This window comes from Harpia harpyja, chromosome 10, assembly GCF_026419915.1.
Source record: "Harpia harpyja isolate bHarHar1 chromosome 10, bHarHar1 primary haplotype, whole genome shotgun sequence".
Taxonomy (NCBI): Eukaryota; Metazoa; Chordata; class Aves; order Accipitriformes; family Accipitridae; genus Harpia; species Harpia harpyja.
Genome location: NC_068949.1, coordinates 46,396,563 through 46,412,563, shown reverse-complemented (window position 1 = coordinate 46,412,563; position 16,001 = coordinate 46,396,563). Strand labels below are relative to the sequence as shown.

At 49.9% G+C, this 16,001-nt stretch overlaps 1 protein-coding gene across 2 annotated transcripts in view; it reads right to left on the bottom strand.

Moving 5' to 3' along the window:
• Positions 1-16,001, bottom strand: part of PWWP2B (PWWP domain containing 2B) — a 46,982-nt gene that overhangs the window by 26,196 nt on the left and 4,785 nt on the right. For both annotated transcript variants that reach the window (XM_052799049.1, XM_052799048.1), the window contains exon 2: positions 10,758-12,411. In XM_052799049.1, coding sequence (XP_052655009.1) covers positions 10,776-12,411 — 1,636 coding nt within the window. In that variant the 3' untranslated portion in view covers positions 10,758-10,775. The remainder of the gene's footprint in view (positions 1-10,757; positions 12,412-16,001) is intronic.

The following is a 16,001-nucleotide window of genomic DNA, read 5'->3' as shown; positions in this document are numbered from 1 at the left end:
AAGCGACACTGATTTGCCCAGACTCAGCATCCAGAATGATCTTCTGTATTGCCCATACAATTGAGACATCAAAGAGCTGATTCAACACACCACGAACATCTGCCCTAAACCCTATATTCCAGAGGACTGCAATCAGCTTTCATAAACTCCTTTAGCATTTAGCAGAATCGTTCTGCTCCTAAGAAACTTGGATGTCTCACAACAAGGCTCTATTACCTATAGTCGACAGAGTATACATTTATACTTAATCTTGCAGGAGAATCTATTCATTTGCCTTCTGATGTATGGTGAGATTTTCAAAAGCACACGACAAACTCACTTGCGGGCTTACTATCTTACACCTACCAGAGCCTTAGTGAGGTCTACAGACTTGGCAGAATATCCCTCAAATGGTTTTTGCAAAAACCTGACCCTTTAGAGACAGATTACAGATTGAGAATATTTGGTCTAAACAGAAAAAAAATGCATTTCCTTGTTGAGGAGGTAACAGCAAGCCCTCAGGCCGGTTTTATTCTTTGCAATTTTCACACTTGGAGGAAGGAAGCATCACAACAGAAGCCCGAAGTCAAACAACCTCCCAGTGAAGGCCAGTGCAAAGGCAGAGGCTGCCCCATCGTAGGGACAGGGATGAGGCCAAACTGCAGCTGCTCACTGAGACTACCTGGGGGGCAAAGATCAGGGATTCTCTCCTCTGGGAGCAGAAAGTTGGTGCTACCAGCAAAACAGCGAACTGCTTTAAAACAGCTGATGCTCCATGTCGTGAAATGTCAAAACCTCACCACCCTGCTCAGCTCCGAGTGCCTGCAGACAGATGGGCGCTTGTCCCCGGCCTGGAAACACAGAGCTCCGCAGCCCAGGCTCGGCAAGGGGGCAGAGGCCACCCCCCATGAGAGCTCAGGTGTCTGTTTTAAGCAACCTCCTGAGCTGACCCAGGAGTTTTCAACATGCGTTCAGGAGGAGCAACACAGCAACAGTCACTCATACTTTCTCGCTCTGTCGCTGGAAAACTTCAGATTTCTGTTAAAAAAAACAACCTTCGAGATGGAGCACCAGCTTAAACGCTACATTCTGGACATTGCTGTAGCCTTGATACACGTATGAGTAATGAATACATAACAGACTGACTGAGTCAGGACAACGGCACGATCTAGCAGCCTGCATGCTAAGCTGCATGTCAAAAGGAAAGCCAACAAAGCTCTCCTGAAGCCAAGTGCTTATTCATTACAAAAATAATGAAGTTTTGGATCAAATAAAGCCATTCACAAATTCAGATTTAACTGTTGCCGCAGAGTGCGGAAAGCTGGTTTACCTTCCGAGAACACCGCGTCTCGAGTGTGCCGGTGCGTGGGGACCCTGCTCACGCCAGCTCTGCCCACAGCCCCGCTCAGGGGACTCGTGCCTTGACCCTTCAGGTGAGACAAGTACTGGATACCCCTAGCACCCCCTCTGCGGCACGGGGAGCACCCCGGGCCCCGCACCTTTTGCCTTCGCGAGAGTACCAGGAGCGGCACCCAAGGGGTTCCTGCGTGTACGGGCGTGCTGCCGTCCGTCCGGGGCTGCACCGCCACCCCCAGCAGACACTCACAGACTGGCTCCGGGGGAAGACCAAGAGACACGCGTGCGTGCCCGAGCTGGAGTTCGGAACCATCTCCTCCAGACGGTTTCTCTGGAAAGCCCCAGCGTGCTGCAGCGCTGAAACCCTCTGCTGTCGCAGCCCTGCGAGCGGCACAAGCCCCCGTTACCCTGCTCATCCTGGCGGGTTGGGAAGCAACGGCAGCAAGAAGCCTGCTCGTGTTCTCCACCCAAGCAGCTTATTCTGAGGAATATTTTCTAATCATAATGCAATTAACAGCAGGCCGTAATTAAGCATCGCCAGTCAGTCTTCTTCCAGACATGTCCCCTTGGGGGAAGGGCAGCAAGGCAGCCCTGGCTCAAGCTCAGAAGGATCAAGTGGTCGTATCTTCCCGCAGCCCTGAGGAGGAGGGACGGGGGCCAGGGGACCCAGAAGACCTCTGACGGGCAGCTAAGTGGCTCCCACAGGGCTTCGTTTCTAAAGACAGTACCTGCTTAACAGCCAGAGTCACCAGCAGAAGGCGAGGGGAAGGGCAGAAAGGGCACTGCTGGCAGCGGTCCAGGAAAAGTCCTTCTTTCCCATGCTTTCCTACTGCGGGACGAGGGCTGGGGTTGGTGGGGGTTACTGGGTTGCAGCTGGGAGCCCCGTCCCCGACCTGCTGGACAGGGTTTTAGAACCGTCTCCAACTCCCAAGGCATCAGTATCCAGCTGACGTGAACAGGCTGGCAGCTATGTTCTCCAATATTAAACTCTATCATCCAAGCATCTCTATGAAAAATCCTGTATGGGGTTCGGGGGTTTTCTGCTTTTGGAAAAGGTTGCTTTCTGCATGAAGAAAAGGCTTAAGTTATTGGCTTGAATCAAAATAGAGCAAGTCATCATTCATAAAGGAAGTTAAGCCAGTAATTTTGCTACAATTCATTTCTTCAACTGCAGAGAGCACACAGGAAATATGCTTTATAAAGAAAACAAGTCTGTCTGATCCTACAATAGCAAGAACCTCGTGCAGATTAAACAGGAACTGGTATGTCAGTTAAAAGCATTCACTCCTTCAGAAATTAATCAACTTAATGAAAAAAGCCTTCATTAAAAAAATGCCCTGCTCCTCCCTTCCAGAGAGACATGCATCCCCAGTGACCAAGAGATGATTATACGATTAATGCAGGGCAGCTGATGGAGTTTGTGTGGGAAAGGCTCAGGCACAACACGCCAGAGAGCGTTTGTGACCCTCTTGCTAAGATGAGATGAGTCACGTTCGCTTCCACAGGCAGAGGAGCCACAGGTGGACCTTCGCTCCGTGCTACATCCGTAGGGACCGGAGCACAAAGACGGGCGGGCGGCGCAGCCCTCGCCCTCACACACCAGATGGACATCGCCGTCGGTGTGCGCGGCAGGATCCCACGCTGCTCCGGCTCCGGGGCAGAGGCGGCACCAGGAGAAGCGAGAGAGCACTTTCCAACTGATTGAAGAGCTGGAGATTTGGGGTGCAGGGACTGTAGGTATGAAGAGCACAAGCACTCCACAAGTCAAGGTATTAAGCCCCATCTCTGTCATCACTGCCAGACACGAGAAGCCTATTTCAGATGTACGTAATCTCAGGATGTGCGACAGTTCATAAACCAGCTAATGCAAAGCCCACTTATTCTGTAAAGGTACACATAGGGTGCAAAACAGATGCATCAAGCAGATTTAAAAAAAAAAATAAACCAGGCACCAGCTCATCCTCATCTAGTTTGCAGGATACAGGCCAGTAGCTTCCTTGAGTCTTTTATTAGGCAGAAGTCAGAGTTTGTCACTCAGCCCACACACTCCTATTCACCTTGATCCCAGTGTCAGCAATGGGTACTTAGGGAAAAAACAAAACACGTATCAAGGCTGAAAAACAACAGTTTGCAGGTTTTTCAACATTCAAGAATCTTCACATTGATTTGGGGGTTCAAAGTCCTACCTTTCACACCTAAACATTAAAATGGGAAATATCTGTTTCACCCTATTGTGTCACCAGGCCTCACAAGCCAAGCAGCTGCATGTGGCATTAACAATGCATGGCTATTCCATGAAGATCTTATTCATTCCTCTCCTTCAGAGTAACAAGCACCCTTCTCTACAGAGAGCTATCCCCAAGTTTCTGAAAAAAAAAACCAAAACCCTATTCCTTCTTGGCCCAAAGTAGCTCTTCTGTACATGCAACTTGGAGGTGCTCAATACTTTGCAAACATCTGCTCAACCCGAACAGAAGTAGGATGAACTTTTGAGCCTTACCCAGAGAGGCAAGAGGACTCCCTCAGTAAGGGCTTTACCCCTTCGGCTGACCAGCGCTGCTCACTCCAAACCGCATGTCAGCCTCTGCCTGAGGTCCCACCCTGCCAGACTCACTGTGCTTGGTGTGAAAAGGTGAATTGTAGCCACAGCTTTAGACACCTCCATTTGACTTTAAAAACCAAACCAGTAAATAAATGCAATCCAGAAAAAGCTAGAGAAATCTCATTTTTACGTTATTTGTAAAAGTTTTCAAGGAAACAAGTTTCCAGGCTCTTTGTCCAGACATCTCTCCTCACCACGTAGACGCAGCCGGTCTCTCGCCCCAGTAAGCAGCGGTGCAGATGGGGCTGCTCTGCAGAGCCCGGCCCCCGGCACACTCCGCTGAAAGCACCCGTCGCCCCGAGCCCCCGGCACAGACCCTGCTCCTGCGCAGATCCAACCAGCACCGAGCCCACAGCAGGCTAGTGACACCCCAGAGGGACACCCCCCCTCTGTGCTCACCGTGGGCACGCTTGGGCAGCACAACTAGCAGATGCCTAAAGCTCCAGATGGGGCTTGGAGACCCTCAGTCCAGAGGGCAGCTTGCTCTGCTTCCAAGAGAGTTGTTAAGCCCTTCGGTTGATACAAATCTCCTTCGGCAGCTGAAGTTACAGCTCACGTAAGCAGATCGCATTCTTAGGCATCTGTGCAGCTCGTGTGCAGTTAGAAATAGCACAATGTATGGCCTGCTGGCATTTCCAAAAAATACGCCTGGGAGCAGAGAGTGGAGGGAAAGAGGGGCAACAGATGGCACAAACAAGGAGAAGCAGCACGGATCTAGATGTCTCCAAAGGCAGTCGCAGTGGTCACAAGCCAAATGTGCAAGCGCTTTCAGGAACAGGGAAATCAGTGGGATGCCACCAGACACGCAGCTCCAGACATCCAGCGCTGGGGCACACAAACATGCAATGCAGTCTAAAATAGACTTGTTCTCCTACTTCATATTAGTATGCAGAGACGCTGACTCCAAGCTGTTTGAAGGAAGACTGAGAAACAGTAATTAAGTTGGATGCTTGGTTTTAGTTGACTGAACCATCTAGAAACCAGGCCAAGAAAAATCTCAAGCATTCATCTTCTGGGCTGAAATATTTCACGTGACCAGGCAGGTGTTTTTAAAAATTTAGCTATCGCAGCAATCACCACCACGACTTTTTATATAAAGTTATATAACCTTTTTGTGCCACTGGTAGAGCAGAAGAGAAGAGGTAAAAGGAAAAAGAAGAGTGATTTATGTTGCTTCATAAACTGCTGGCAAGCAGTACTGGCTACATGCACATACAAAGCCCTGAACATCTTTGAAGGTGAAGTCATAACCCAATGTTCCAAATTTTACGTTAGAGCTTACTATATATAGCAAGTATGCAATAAGCTTTGATTTTGCTGCACATAGTAGCAGTGTGCTTTTTGTGATGAATGGCCAAGTATACTGATACTGAGGGTCTATTAAGCTAATAGCAGTAAAATTAAAACCTTCAAAAGCCAGTATTTTCAAGTTTAATGGTCCCGCAGCCACAGCTTGGGGGTAGAGGGGAGAAAGAGAGGGAGGAAGAATAAAGGATTTTCCAGACTGAAAAAGCAAATGAATATACATACTGTAAACTTGTTACATGCAGAGATGTATACGAAAATCTACAAGCGGTTTTTTTTATAAAAGGTTTTACTGCATGAAAGGGCTGTGGGCAGGGAGGGGAGATCTGTCATGAGGAGCCATTCAGAAGGATCACAGAGCAGAAGGAGAGACCCAGCCTCGGCGCACTGCAGGACTTGCTCAGCCTGCCGAGCGCCCTGAACCTGCACGGACCAATGCCCTTACCACCCAGCGGGGCTGGAGCAACCCACACTCCTTGAAAAGCCCCTGAATCCCACCACACGATGCGCTCCCTGGAGCAGGGACAGGGCAGCCTTAGGAAACACGGGCTCCTTCCCTCCTGTGCCCCAGCCCGCGGCAGAGCCGGAGCCGCGGCCCCATCCGCTGCTTGTCCCCAAGGCCACGCGTGTGACACCAGCCCCGAGGGTCCGTCCCTGCCCCGTGCGGGGGTTCCCCTCCAGACCAGAAGCGTGCTCGGCACACTGCATCGCACGCCCTTCGATCGCATCTCTCCTCCGGTGGCTGAACGCAACGCCCTGGGTATGCCAGCAAACCTACTGTTATAAAACCAGAAATCAGCTGGGGTGCTCATCACTGTGAAAGACAAGGGAAGAACAGTCCTTTGGCTCAAGGAATTTGAAGTTTACGCAGCTGCAAGTTTAAATATGACATTATCATGGAAGTCAACAGCAAACAAAATGCAAAAGCACAAGAGATTTTCTTATTCCCAAGAAAACAGTCAAGGCCGGAGTGCCGAAGCCCGCAGGACTGGCTCTCGGAGCAGGTCCCGCACAGGGACCTACTGCCCCTGCTGAGACACACGTGCTCGGCACGCCGCGGGCAACACCTCCATTTCTCAGAAGACTTTCCGACCGTCTGAAACAACTCCGGAGACACGAGTCCTGCAGCTGAAACGGGTGATGGATGATGAGCACGCAACCAGGCCCGCAGCACAGCCTCACGGGCAGTTCCACAGGGAAGCGGGGCGGGAAGCCGCAGGAACGCGGGGGAAGCAAAGCCCCCTCCACGAGGACGGACTGGAAGGAGGGCTGCCCCTCGCCCGCCGGGAGCTCAGCTGCGCGGGCAGCCGCCACTGCAGCCACCGCTTCCCACCGGGAACAGAAAACGGCTCGGAGACGTCCACCCCCGGTGACACCGTCGCCACTCCCCGAACATCAGGCTCTTCTGGCCTTCTCCCGGCGCACGCGGCAGCGTGCCGAGCCGTGCCCCCCTGCCCCATCTCTGCCGCGCCAGGACCCCTCTTCAGCGGGCCACCTCTTCGGCTCTCAGCCACGGGCAGCAGGGCAGGGCGGCCAGCAGCCGCGGCGATCCCAAGGAGCAGCACACGCGGCGGCGCAACCCCAGCGAGCGCTGCTCCGACGCGCCGGCCCTCGGACGGGCCTTCCTTAAGAGAAAGGCAAACATCCTTCGCTCTGGGATAGGGGCGACTGCCTTCCTCACGCTTTGCGCTCAGGGCAGCCACGGCGAGGGATCGGGCCGCGTCCCGGCTCCCACCCTGCGGGATAAGGCTGCCGAGACGGCGCGGGGACCTGGCGTACCGGCCGGTCAGGCTCGGCGGGGAAGTAACACCGTCCGTCACCCTGGCACTACCAGGGCCTTGGGTCTGGTCGCAGCCGCCTGCTGCCAACAGAGCTCTGCGGTCACAGAAGCACGACGAGCGGCGGTGAGCCGGCGCCTGGTGCTTTAGAACCAGAGACGAATAACTCGCCAAGCGCCCAGCTACGGCGCAGACATCTCCGTGGCACGGGCAGCGTGCACAGCGGCTCTCTGTAGGTGACACACAAGTAGAAGCTACAAAGCAGCATGAGAAGATGCTGAGTGGGCACTTTTCTCCCGGCACTACTCTAAACCCAGAGTGTCTTACAAATTTGAGTTCTAAGGGCTGCTAGTCTGCCTGTTGTTTTCCCAGAAACCTTGTTTTACTAGTCAGTTAATGACAGGGTTTTAATAAAGTATATTCTTTGCAAAAAAAGTACAAGGAAACCAAGTTTAAAAAAAAAAATCCAATTGCTTCCAGTTTCATATGCATCCACAAATTACCTGAACTGTTTGTACGTTTTTTCCAGTAATTACCCTCCATGCTTTGCAGAACGGCATCACATGCCAGAAGACGGGAAGTTTCACAACAGAAAGTATCAACAGTCACACACTTCTGCTGTGACCAGGATTAGCACAAGCGACGTTAGCTAAGTGCTGCTGCTGAAGGCACCTCCTGGACTCTTGTTCTTGTTCGGTGCTAACGATAACAAGCCCCCGTGCAGCTGACAGTGAAGCGTCAGCACAACGGATTGTACAGTGGCAACATGCAATGTAACCAGTCAGATGCCTGCTCTTAGAAACTACTTCAACAGATACCACGTTGTACTGCCTTGAAAAGTCCTCAAAGCTTTCAGATATTAACTGTAGCTCAAGCGTCATTGTGGTCCCAAGACTCAGGAATTGCAGACATTAGTGAAAACTTAAGTTACACCCTTCAGGAAAGAACAGTTGATGAGCAACTGATGGAAACATTTCAGTTCTACTTTAGGGAAATTCAAGGAAAACAATAAAATGCAGTCCTCCTGAACGGAGAGAATTAGGTGCAGAGCAAGTCTCTGAAATAAGGTGTTGTTTTAGAAGTGATGTATCAAAACACTAGACATGCTGGTCTAATCAGGAATCTAAGTAAACGTGACATGCAGAACACTGGAAGTTGTTTTGTTCTGCTTTTCTAGTTTTGAGCAACTGCAGTTGTTTATCCAACTATCATGTCATCTCCAGACTGGCAGATGGTGTTGGCAGCTCAGCTTAAGACACATGTAAGATAGAAAATCATCTGTGGAAAGCCAGCTGAAGGAGGCCAATGAAATGGCTATATGCGTTAAATATATCTATATACCCATATATACACGCAGAGGTTTGGCCAAAGAATACAGAGGGAGGGAAGGGTCTGGTCTAATCCAGCCCATCCCATCATTTTCTTCTTATCATTCTCAACATGTTCTTCTTTCCCCCAGTTTACAGACCCGCTCCACCCCTTCTGCTCCGTACCTACAGCTCAGATACCCACCGTGTCTGCAATAACCCAGGTCTCCTCTGGAGCAAGTGCTGCTTTTCCTTCTTGACGCCTTGCCCTACAGCCTTTCACCCTGCATCTTGTGGCCAGGTCTTACCATTAGCACCACACCTGCAGTGGTCCTACTGGTAAGAACAGGCAGCATTTTCCTTAGGCTAACGTGTCATTGGGCAAACATCCTCCCATTTTGACTTCCAGGTCTGGACTTTGAGCTCCTCTTGGCCACACACTTTCCTACTCCACATGGACTGACTGGCATGGCCAGTCTGACTGATCTGAAGCATTAGGTTCTTCTTCACCCTGCCCCTTCTCCTGCCCAGAAGCCACCAGATATGGCATACCAGCCCACCCAGAGCTCACAACAGCAACGAGAGCTGTCAGTAACAGTGACGACATACATTCTGCTAAAGCTGTCCGAAACTGCACATACAAACATAGTGAAGACAGTTCAGAAGAAGGATGAAGCTTTCCTGCTCCTTTAAATAGAGCACTATTCGTACAGGAGCGATGGATTTTGACCATGGTTCTTTCACTGGCGAGGACAGTGTATTCTGGGCATCAGATTTATTTATACTCCAGATCTAGCTAATAGGAATTTGGGTCCAATCCAAATGCTCTTGATATAATAAAGTCTTTAGCCAGAGTTGAGCAGCATTTGAAGGGGCAAGATCAAGGATGAAGCTTAAATGCTGCTGCTGCAGTTATACATCTTTACTTGCTCGAGCGTCCAGTCATCCAGACACCTTGAGCACACAGGATGAATATGCCACGCTCTGATTATTTACTGCAGCCAGGCTTGCTGAGATGGAATAACTCAAGCAAAGCAAGTCCTTCATCATGCTCAAGCATGACAGAGGGCACGAAAAAAAAAAAAAAATCCTTCTTCCCCCCTCAGGATTACATGACCACTGACCATCCTAGTCCCACTGCATTACAGTAGCTTAGAGAAGAATAGACAATCTACAGCAGGAGTAGTACCGGCCTGCATACACACAGTCCTTCTAGCATGAAAAAGAGCAGAAAAATTCAGGGGACAACATAATGAACCACACTGTATAAAGCAAGAGCTTTGACTACAAGACTCTTCCTCATGATTAGTCATGGTTTTCAGACAAAAAGTTAATCCCTCCCCATGTTTAACAGTATCACAGATGAGGTCTTGTCCAGATAGTGACGACTGGAAGGTTGTGAAATGATTCTAGATCTTATTCAAGTTGCTGGATTTTTCCCATGGACTTCACTGAGGGCAGTGTAGTAGGCAGCATCAACTGGAATTACAGATGGTATTTCTAATCCCAGTCATACCGCATCCTGTATTTTTAGGTACCAAATTTTGATCCTGGGCAAGGTTTTGGCTGTTTGATGAGAAAGGGAGTACTATCCCCCTCCAGTAAAAGCAAAATGTGGAGGCATTACAAAGAATCAGCTCCCACGTTTATGTTCCCACATTATGTCCTCAAACAAAGAGGTTGCAGGTGCAGCCCAAAATGATTTAATCTGATGATCCAGGCCATTCCCCAGCAATGCATTGACATTTCAGACAGAAGCCAAACCTCAAGTGCTGTGAGAAATATTGAAATACTGTTTCCCAGTTAAAGACAGCTTTTAGTACAATCATTTTGAAGAGCCATAAAGAAAGTGCCTTCATAAGAAATCCATACCAGAGGGGTCGGAGAAACCATAGGGCAGCAAAGGGCCTCCAAGGGCCCTTAATTGTTATGGGTAACTGCTGGGCATCAGTACCTAGGTATGATAAATATAATCTCAATTCCAAGAAGAGTTTTAGTTCTTTGAACCAAAAGATATTTCAAAGAAACGTAAAGTCTCAGACCTATTAGCCCTCCAGCCACACAGGATGAGTTTTGACGCAAATGAAGTATCCTCAATACTTGCCACATCCTAGCTGTAAACAGTGCTAATACATGACTACCATTTTATTAGCTCTTTGAACAAGCGATGCTTGCTTCCTCACGATGTCAGCTGCTTTGTACTCCCCTCTGGGAGTAGGGGCTCCAATTCCCACGGTCCCCCCAAAGGTTTGGAACTAAAGGTTCTTATCACCTCTGAAATTACCACCACCAACTAACAGCCAAGCACTTAGGTTTAACAATTGCCAACCTCAGTTTTTATGGGAAAACAAATGCAAACAAACAGTGGAATGTAGATTAAAAAACACAAGGAGGTTTTTCATAGGAAGCATTAGTCCAGCAAGCACTCACCTGATACTGGAGGCAAAGTTATGTCTCAAACTGTGTTAAGAGATCTCTTATTTCTGGAGTCAGATGCTCTACTGCCTTTGCAGCTTCTGTGATAGCTTTCCGATACATCCCTTTCTTCTTGCGATTAAATCTCAGTTTGAAAAATTCAGAGAAAGGAGAGAGTTTTGAAACAGATAAGAATGAAGTCGTTGGAGAACCAAACCATGATACTTTAGCTTCTCGCCACGAAGGTTCTCCGTTTTCCTTCTGACTAAGGTTTATGTCAAGAACACGTGCTGGCCACCATGGAAAACCATGAATTTTACCCCAAACAATATCCCCCACTGAAACAGTTCTTCCATCTTCTGTGACACATTTAGACACACTTTGGGTATGCAGTCTAACTGTTAGTGGTGGCACAATTTTACGCTCATCTTTTGAAGATGAAGAGACGGATGCATCATCACCAGGCAAAAAGTCACACATTTCTGGTGATGTTACTTCTGAACTAGAAGACTTGGATTCGTCTAGACTGTCATTACTACACACCGATAAACTAGAAGAATCGGCTTTTCTTTTACGATAATTCATAAGGAAAGCCAGGTTTTCATGCCCATCTTTACCCTGGGGAAATCTTTTAAAGTCATCATCTTCACCTGAACTCCCTGAAGATATCTCAGCTAAACTTCTGTCTGTGGCTTCATCATTGTAAAATGCGCCAGGATTGGACTCCCTGCTGCTCTGAAGGACATTTATTTCGTCAATAAGTTCTGCCTTATAAATTGAAACACTCTGACCATCATTTATGCGATGGGGCTTCAGCCGTATCTTTGGGGGTGGGACATCCGCACTGGAATGCACCGGCCGCGTAAGCTTCAGTTTTGGAATGGAAGCAAGCTGGCTGCCTGCTGACTTGTCCATTAAACATTTGGTTTCTCGACACCGTTCAGAGTCTCTGGTCTCCTCTTGGTCCTCTCCTCCGTTCTGCAATATTCGCTCTGGACAAAACGGTTTGACTGAGCCGTGAACCCGGGAAGGGATTTTTACAACTTCGCCTTTCCCTTGCGGAGTACTGTAGGATATTTTTATAACTGGCGTTCGATGTACTAGCTCCCCAGAAAACTTGTCATCCTCTCTCTTTTCTCTTTTGTTCCTTTTCTCCATGTAGTCGGACTCACTGTGCTTTTTCTGCTCTTTGTCCTGAATGCTCAGCTTCCTCCTGGTTTTAGCATTCTGCCTAGCTGTGTTTGCATCCTCGGGGTTCAGAGTGTTTTTACACTTCTCACAGAGCACCTGTCTTGGCCGTAGCCTGATAGTGCTCATGATAAGCCTTCCCGGGTCTCTATTCCGTGATAAACGCCTCCTCGTCCTCTTTATAGTCCGTGGCGGTGGCTGAGGAACCCACTGGTTGTACGTGTGCCGTAGCCATAGCGGACGGGGAAAGGGAGCGCCCTCGAAGTAGGGGGGGTAAGGAGGAAGGCTGCCAGGCGGTGGGGGAGGCAGGAGGGGGGGTACTTGCTCATCACCGTTTCCTTTGGGAGGCTTTTCACCAGCAGACTGCAGCTCTGTCTCGCCCTGCACGGCATCTCCGCCATCAGCAACTCCGTTAGCGCAAGCGTCAGTGGGAGGGTCCTCATGCTTGGGAAAGGAGGATGGGAGACAAAACAATCCGGACCTAAAATGGGGTGAGAAGGACAGGGAGGGAAAGAGACAAAGAGTCAGGATGTTTGAAAGGTGCTTCTCTGGGAAAACTACGCATAACAAACATGCTAGTTTCTTAAAAAAACAAAAACAAAAAAAACCACAACAAAAAAACACAACCGAAAAAAAAGCCAACTGCTCCCACAGCTTCAACATACTAAGAACACAAAATTTCCCCTTGACTTTTAAGACAAGGCAGCCAATTCTGCCACTGAAAAAAATAACAGCATTTCAAAATTTAGGAAAGGTGTCCTACTCTTCTGCCAGAAAAGGCACCGAGATCAAAATCTCTATTTCCATGAACTCTTTGCAAAAAGTTTTACTCTAAGAAGTTTTAGGTTTTATCACGCAAAGCAGTTTATTTTATCAGCAGGCTGGTAAAGCCACGAGGAGCACTGTGATACAGATTATGCAAGCCTTCTGGGAGCTATTAAACTTCCTTTCTTCACACAGTACTTGCACAGCTGATTTTTCAGCTTCTCTTTCAAAATCTGAGCATCTTGACTTGGATGGATAACTTGCACTTTCAAGCCACAGGTTCACCAGTACACAGCTCTGTTCCTCTGCCCCCGTTCTCTTCCATATATGACTTTATTTGTTATAATACGGAATACACTACTACTTCAGAATAGCAAGATTAAGAATGATGATGTACTATTGTTCAATGCCAAGTCTCATTACAGGCAACCAAAGTCTGGATACAATATCTTGCACGCATATTGGCAAATGCAAATCCTCTGAAACACTGAAACTCACAAATGTGATTCACATCACTGGGTTTCTGCACCAGAATTTATGCCCTTGGCCTGATATTAGAAATATTATGCTAACACAGCACTTGGACAAATATTTGCCCTGAAACACTGACTCAGAACCGCCAATGGTCACTGTCTCGGCTTTCCAGAGAACTTCTGTAGAGAGTACACCATCAATGAAGTGTTACAGCAACAACAAAATGCTGCATAGGTGAGCCACCAAGAAGCCACAAAGAGATGGAGAACAGTTACAGACCAAACACTAGTTTTAGTTTAGGATGCTACGTTTCCCATTCTCCTCCTCGCTAGCCATCATTCTCCTTCCAACCACTAGCAAGGGAGGAGTTTCTTAGTGGTGTTACAGGGAGAAGGACTTTGGCAACCATTATGCAGAAGGGCACCGAAGACAAGCTGAAGGCACCCACTCAGCCACACATCCCCTCATCAAGAGAAGCACAAAGTCACCGCCGCGGGTTTGCCGATGGAGAGGAGCCTCCTCCTTCCACCCAGGCACCCTGGCTCCCAGCACCGTCCCCAGCTCTGCCCTCGGGCTGCATTGCTTTGCTGCGGGAAGGACCCTAAAAACGTCCCTTCCCCTCAGCAGGCACAGGCAAGGAGGTGTCTCCTTCCCAGGAGCATCAGCAGAAAGCAGCGTTACCAAAGGCCATGAACCATCCGAGATCAGAGACAAAAAAGAGCAGGGCTTTTTAAGCAGATCACAGGAGAATGGGGAACACGGATCCCATTTAATATGGCTCTAATTCACTGGCTTCATTATCCTTCTCTCAGACAACTACAGACTGTCTCTCTCTCTCTCACCTGATTTCCATGAAGACTCCCACCAAGTTTAAAAATAAAGCTTGCATAAACCAAGCAAGCAGGAATTAATCTGATTCCAGTACCAAGTCACTACCCTTCTCTGAAATAAAAAGAACCACGGAGTTATCTGGACTCTGAAAAGTCCTTTCCTATTATTCAAAGAATAAGAGTGCAAGAACTTGCTGTTTAGACGACAGTTTAGTTTAACTGGGAAGCTCCTAGTTCGAATGCTAGCAAGTCAAGAGGATTAAGCTGTTGAAACCACATAATTTGGAACACAGTGTTTTTGTTCCAAGAGTTTTTTTTTAAACAGAGACGACTGAGAATGTAGGTGTCTTTCAAATGATAACCAAGAACACAAGTACAGTTTGTACAGCCAAAGATGTCAGCATCACTCATAAAACAATTGAAAGTGATATCATTTCCGAAGCTTTGGCTATAAATTTTGGTTGTTTTGTGCAATGAGATCGTACAATTTGGTCACACCAGAAAACTGTACAAGTCTTCTGTTCCTCGCATGGACACAAGCCCAGCTCCCTCTGCTCCTGCAGGCAAGCCCGGATCCTGTCTGCTCTCCTCAGCCTGGCTCCGAGCAGGCAAACGAGCAGGCAGGTCCACCAAATCCACCTCCTTCCCGAGGATCTGGCGTGGCACGAAGCTTCTTGCTTGGCAGAAGCGAAGCACTCAAAGGTTAACCTCACGGGATGATTTACGCTCCTAAAGTTAACGTAGGAGCAAGTCGTAACCCCGCTAGGTTTGAAACGGCCCACCTGGCCACAGGAACGCGCTCCCGCAGACCCCGGCCCCACGGCAGCGTGCGGGTCGATGCCCTCCCTGGGGAGCGCAGCGGGGCAAGAAACGAGCGTGCCCGCGCTCGGGTACCCGTGCCCCGCTGCCGTCGCACGGCCCCGGACTAAGGCTAGCCCAAACCGCCGCGGGGCCGGCAGCAGCCGCGGGCCCTCGGCAGCCCTCCCGCTCTGCCCGGCGAGGGGCCGCCGGCCGGTGGGGACGCCAGGGCGCGCGCCGGCACCGCGGGGGCAGCTCGTGACCAGGGCTGCGGAGAAGCGCAGCGGCTGTTAAGCCGTTTTAACCAGAAGCCTTTTGGGCTGGAATCCTGCCGTTTTAGACTTGCTACAAAAATACAAGGAAAAAGCCCCAGACGATCAGGATGAGCCCCCCGGGGCAGGGACTCCTCACCCAGACTCAGTCGTCACCCTGTCCCAGGGCACCAGCTCAGCAGCTCTTCAGTCCAAAGATGCAGTAGCACCAGCGGTCTGAGAGAAAATACACCACCTGCCTTGTCCGAGGGATCGCACAAACTGCCACGCTGAACAGCAAGGCAGCTGAAGATTCGTTTTCGACGGCAGCGGCTTCCACACGGCCAGGTATCGGCTCTGTCAGGGAGGGCCGCGGCTGGCCAGGGGCAGACGAAAATCCTGCTGCGGCACGCTGGTGCGGCAGGACTGCTCCCAACAGCAGCGGGGACAGCCGCGCTTTGCACGGCCATACCACGGGGTGCCGGGCATTGTACGAAACGCAGCCAGGTGTGCTCACTTCGTGGCTTAAGTCCTTCCTACCTGGTTCTGGGCTTGGGACCCGGCGGCACGGAGGGAGCTCACAGGCTCCCTCCTCCCCCTGCCAGCGCTCACAAGGGTCCCCACCTCGGGGACCTTCCGCAGGGCACCCAGCACCTCCCGCCACAGCCACGCTCCCTGGACTGGGAGCTCTTACAGGCAGACAGCGAGGGCAGCCGTGGTCAATTACAGCCCCTGCAGCTCCTCCAGCGGCACCTCTGGCTCCAGCCAGGACACCAGCAACCTGCGTGTGCCCCCCCGCCGCAAGGTAACCGCACGGGTGCCCCGGCACGCCACCACAGCCAGGGCGCACGGGTGATGGATGCGCTTGCTCCCGAGGGGCCTCTAGTTCTTTTCCTTCATACTGGAAGTGTCTCCGAAGGCCAAGAAAGCAGTTTTGCTGAGGAATTGTCCCG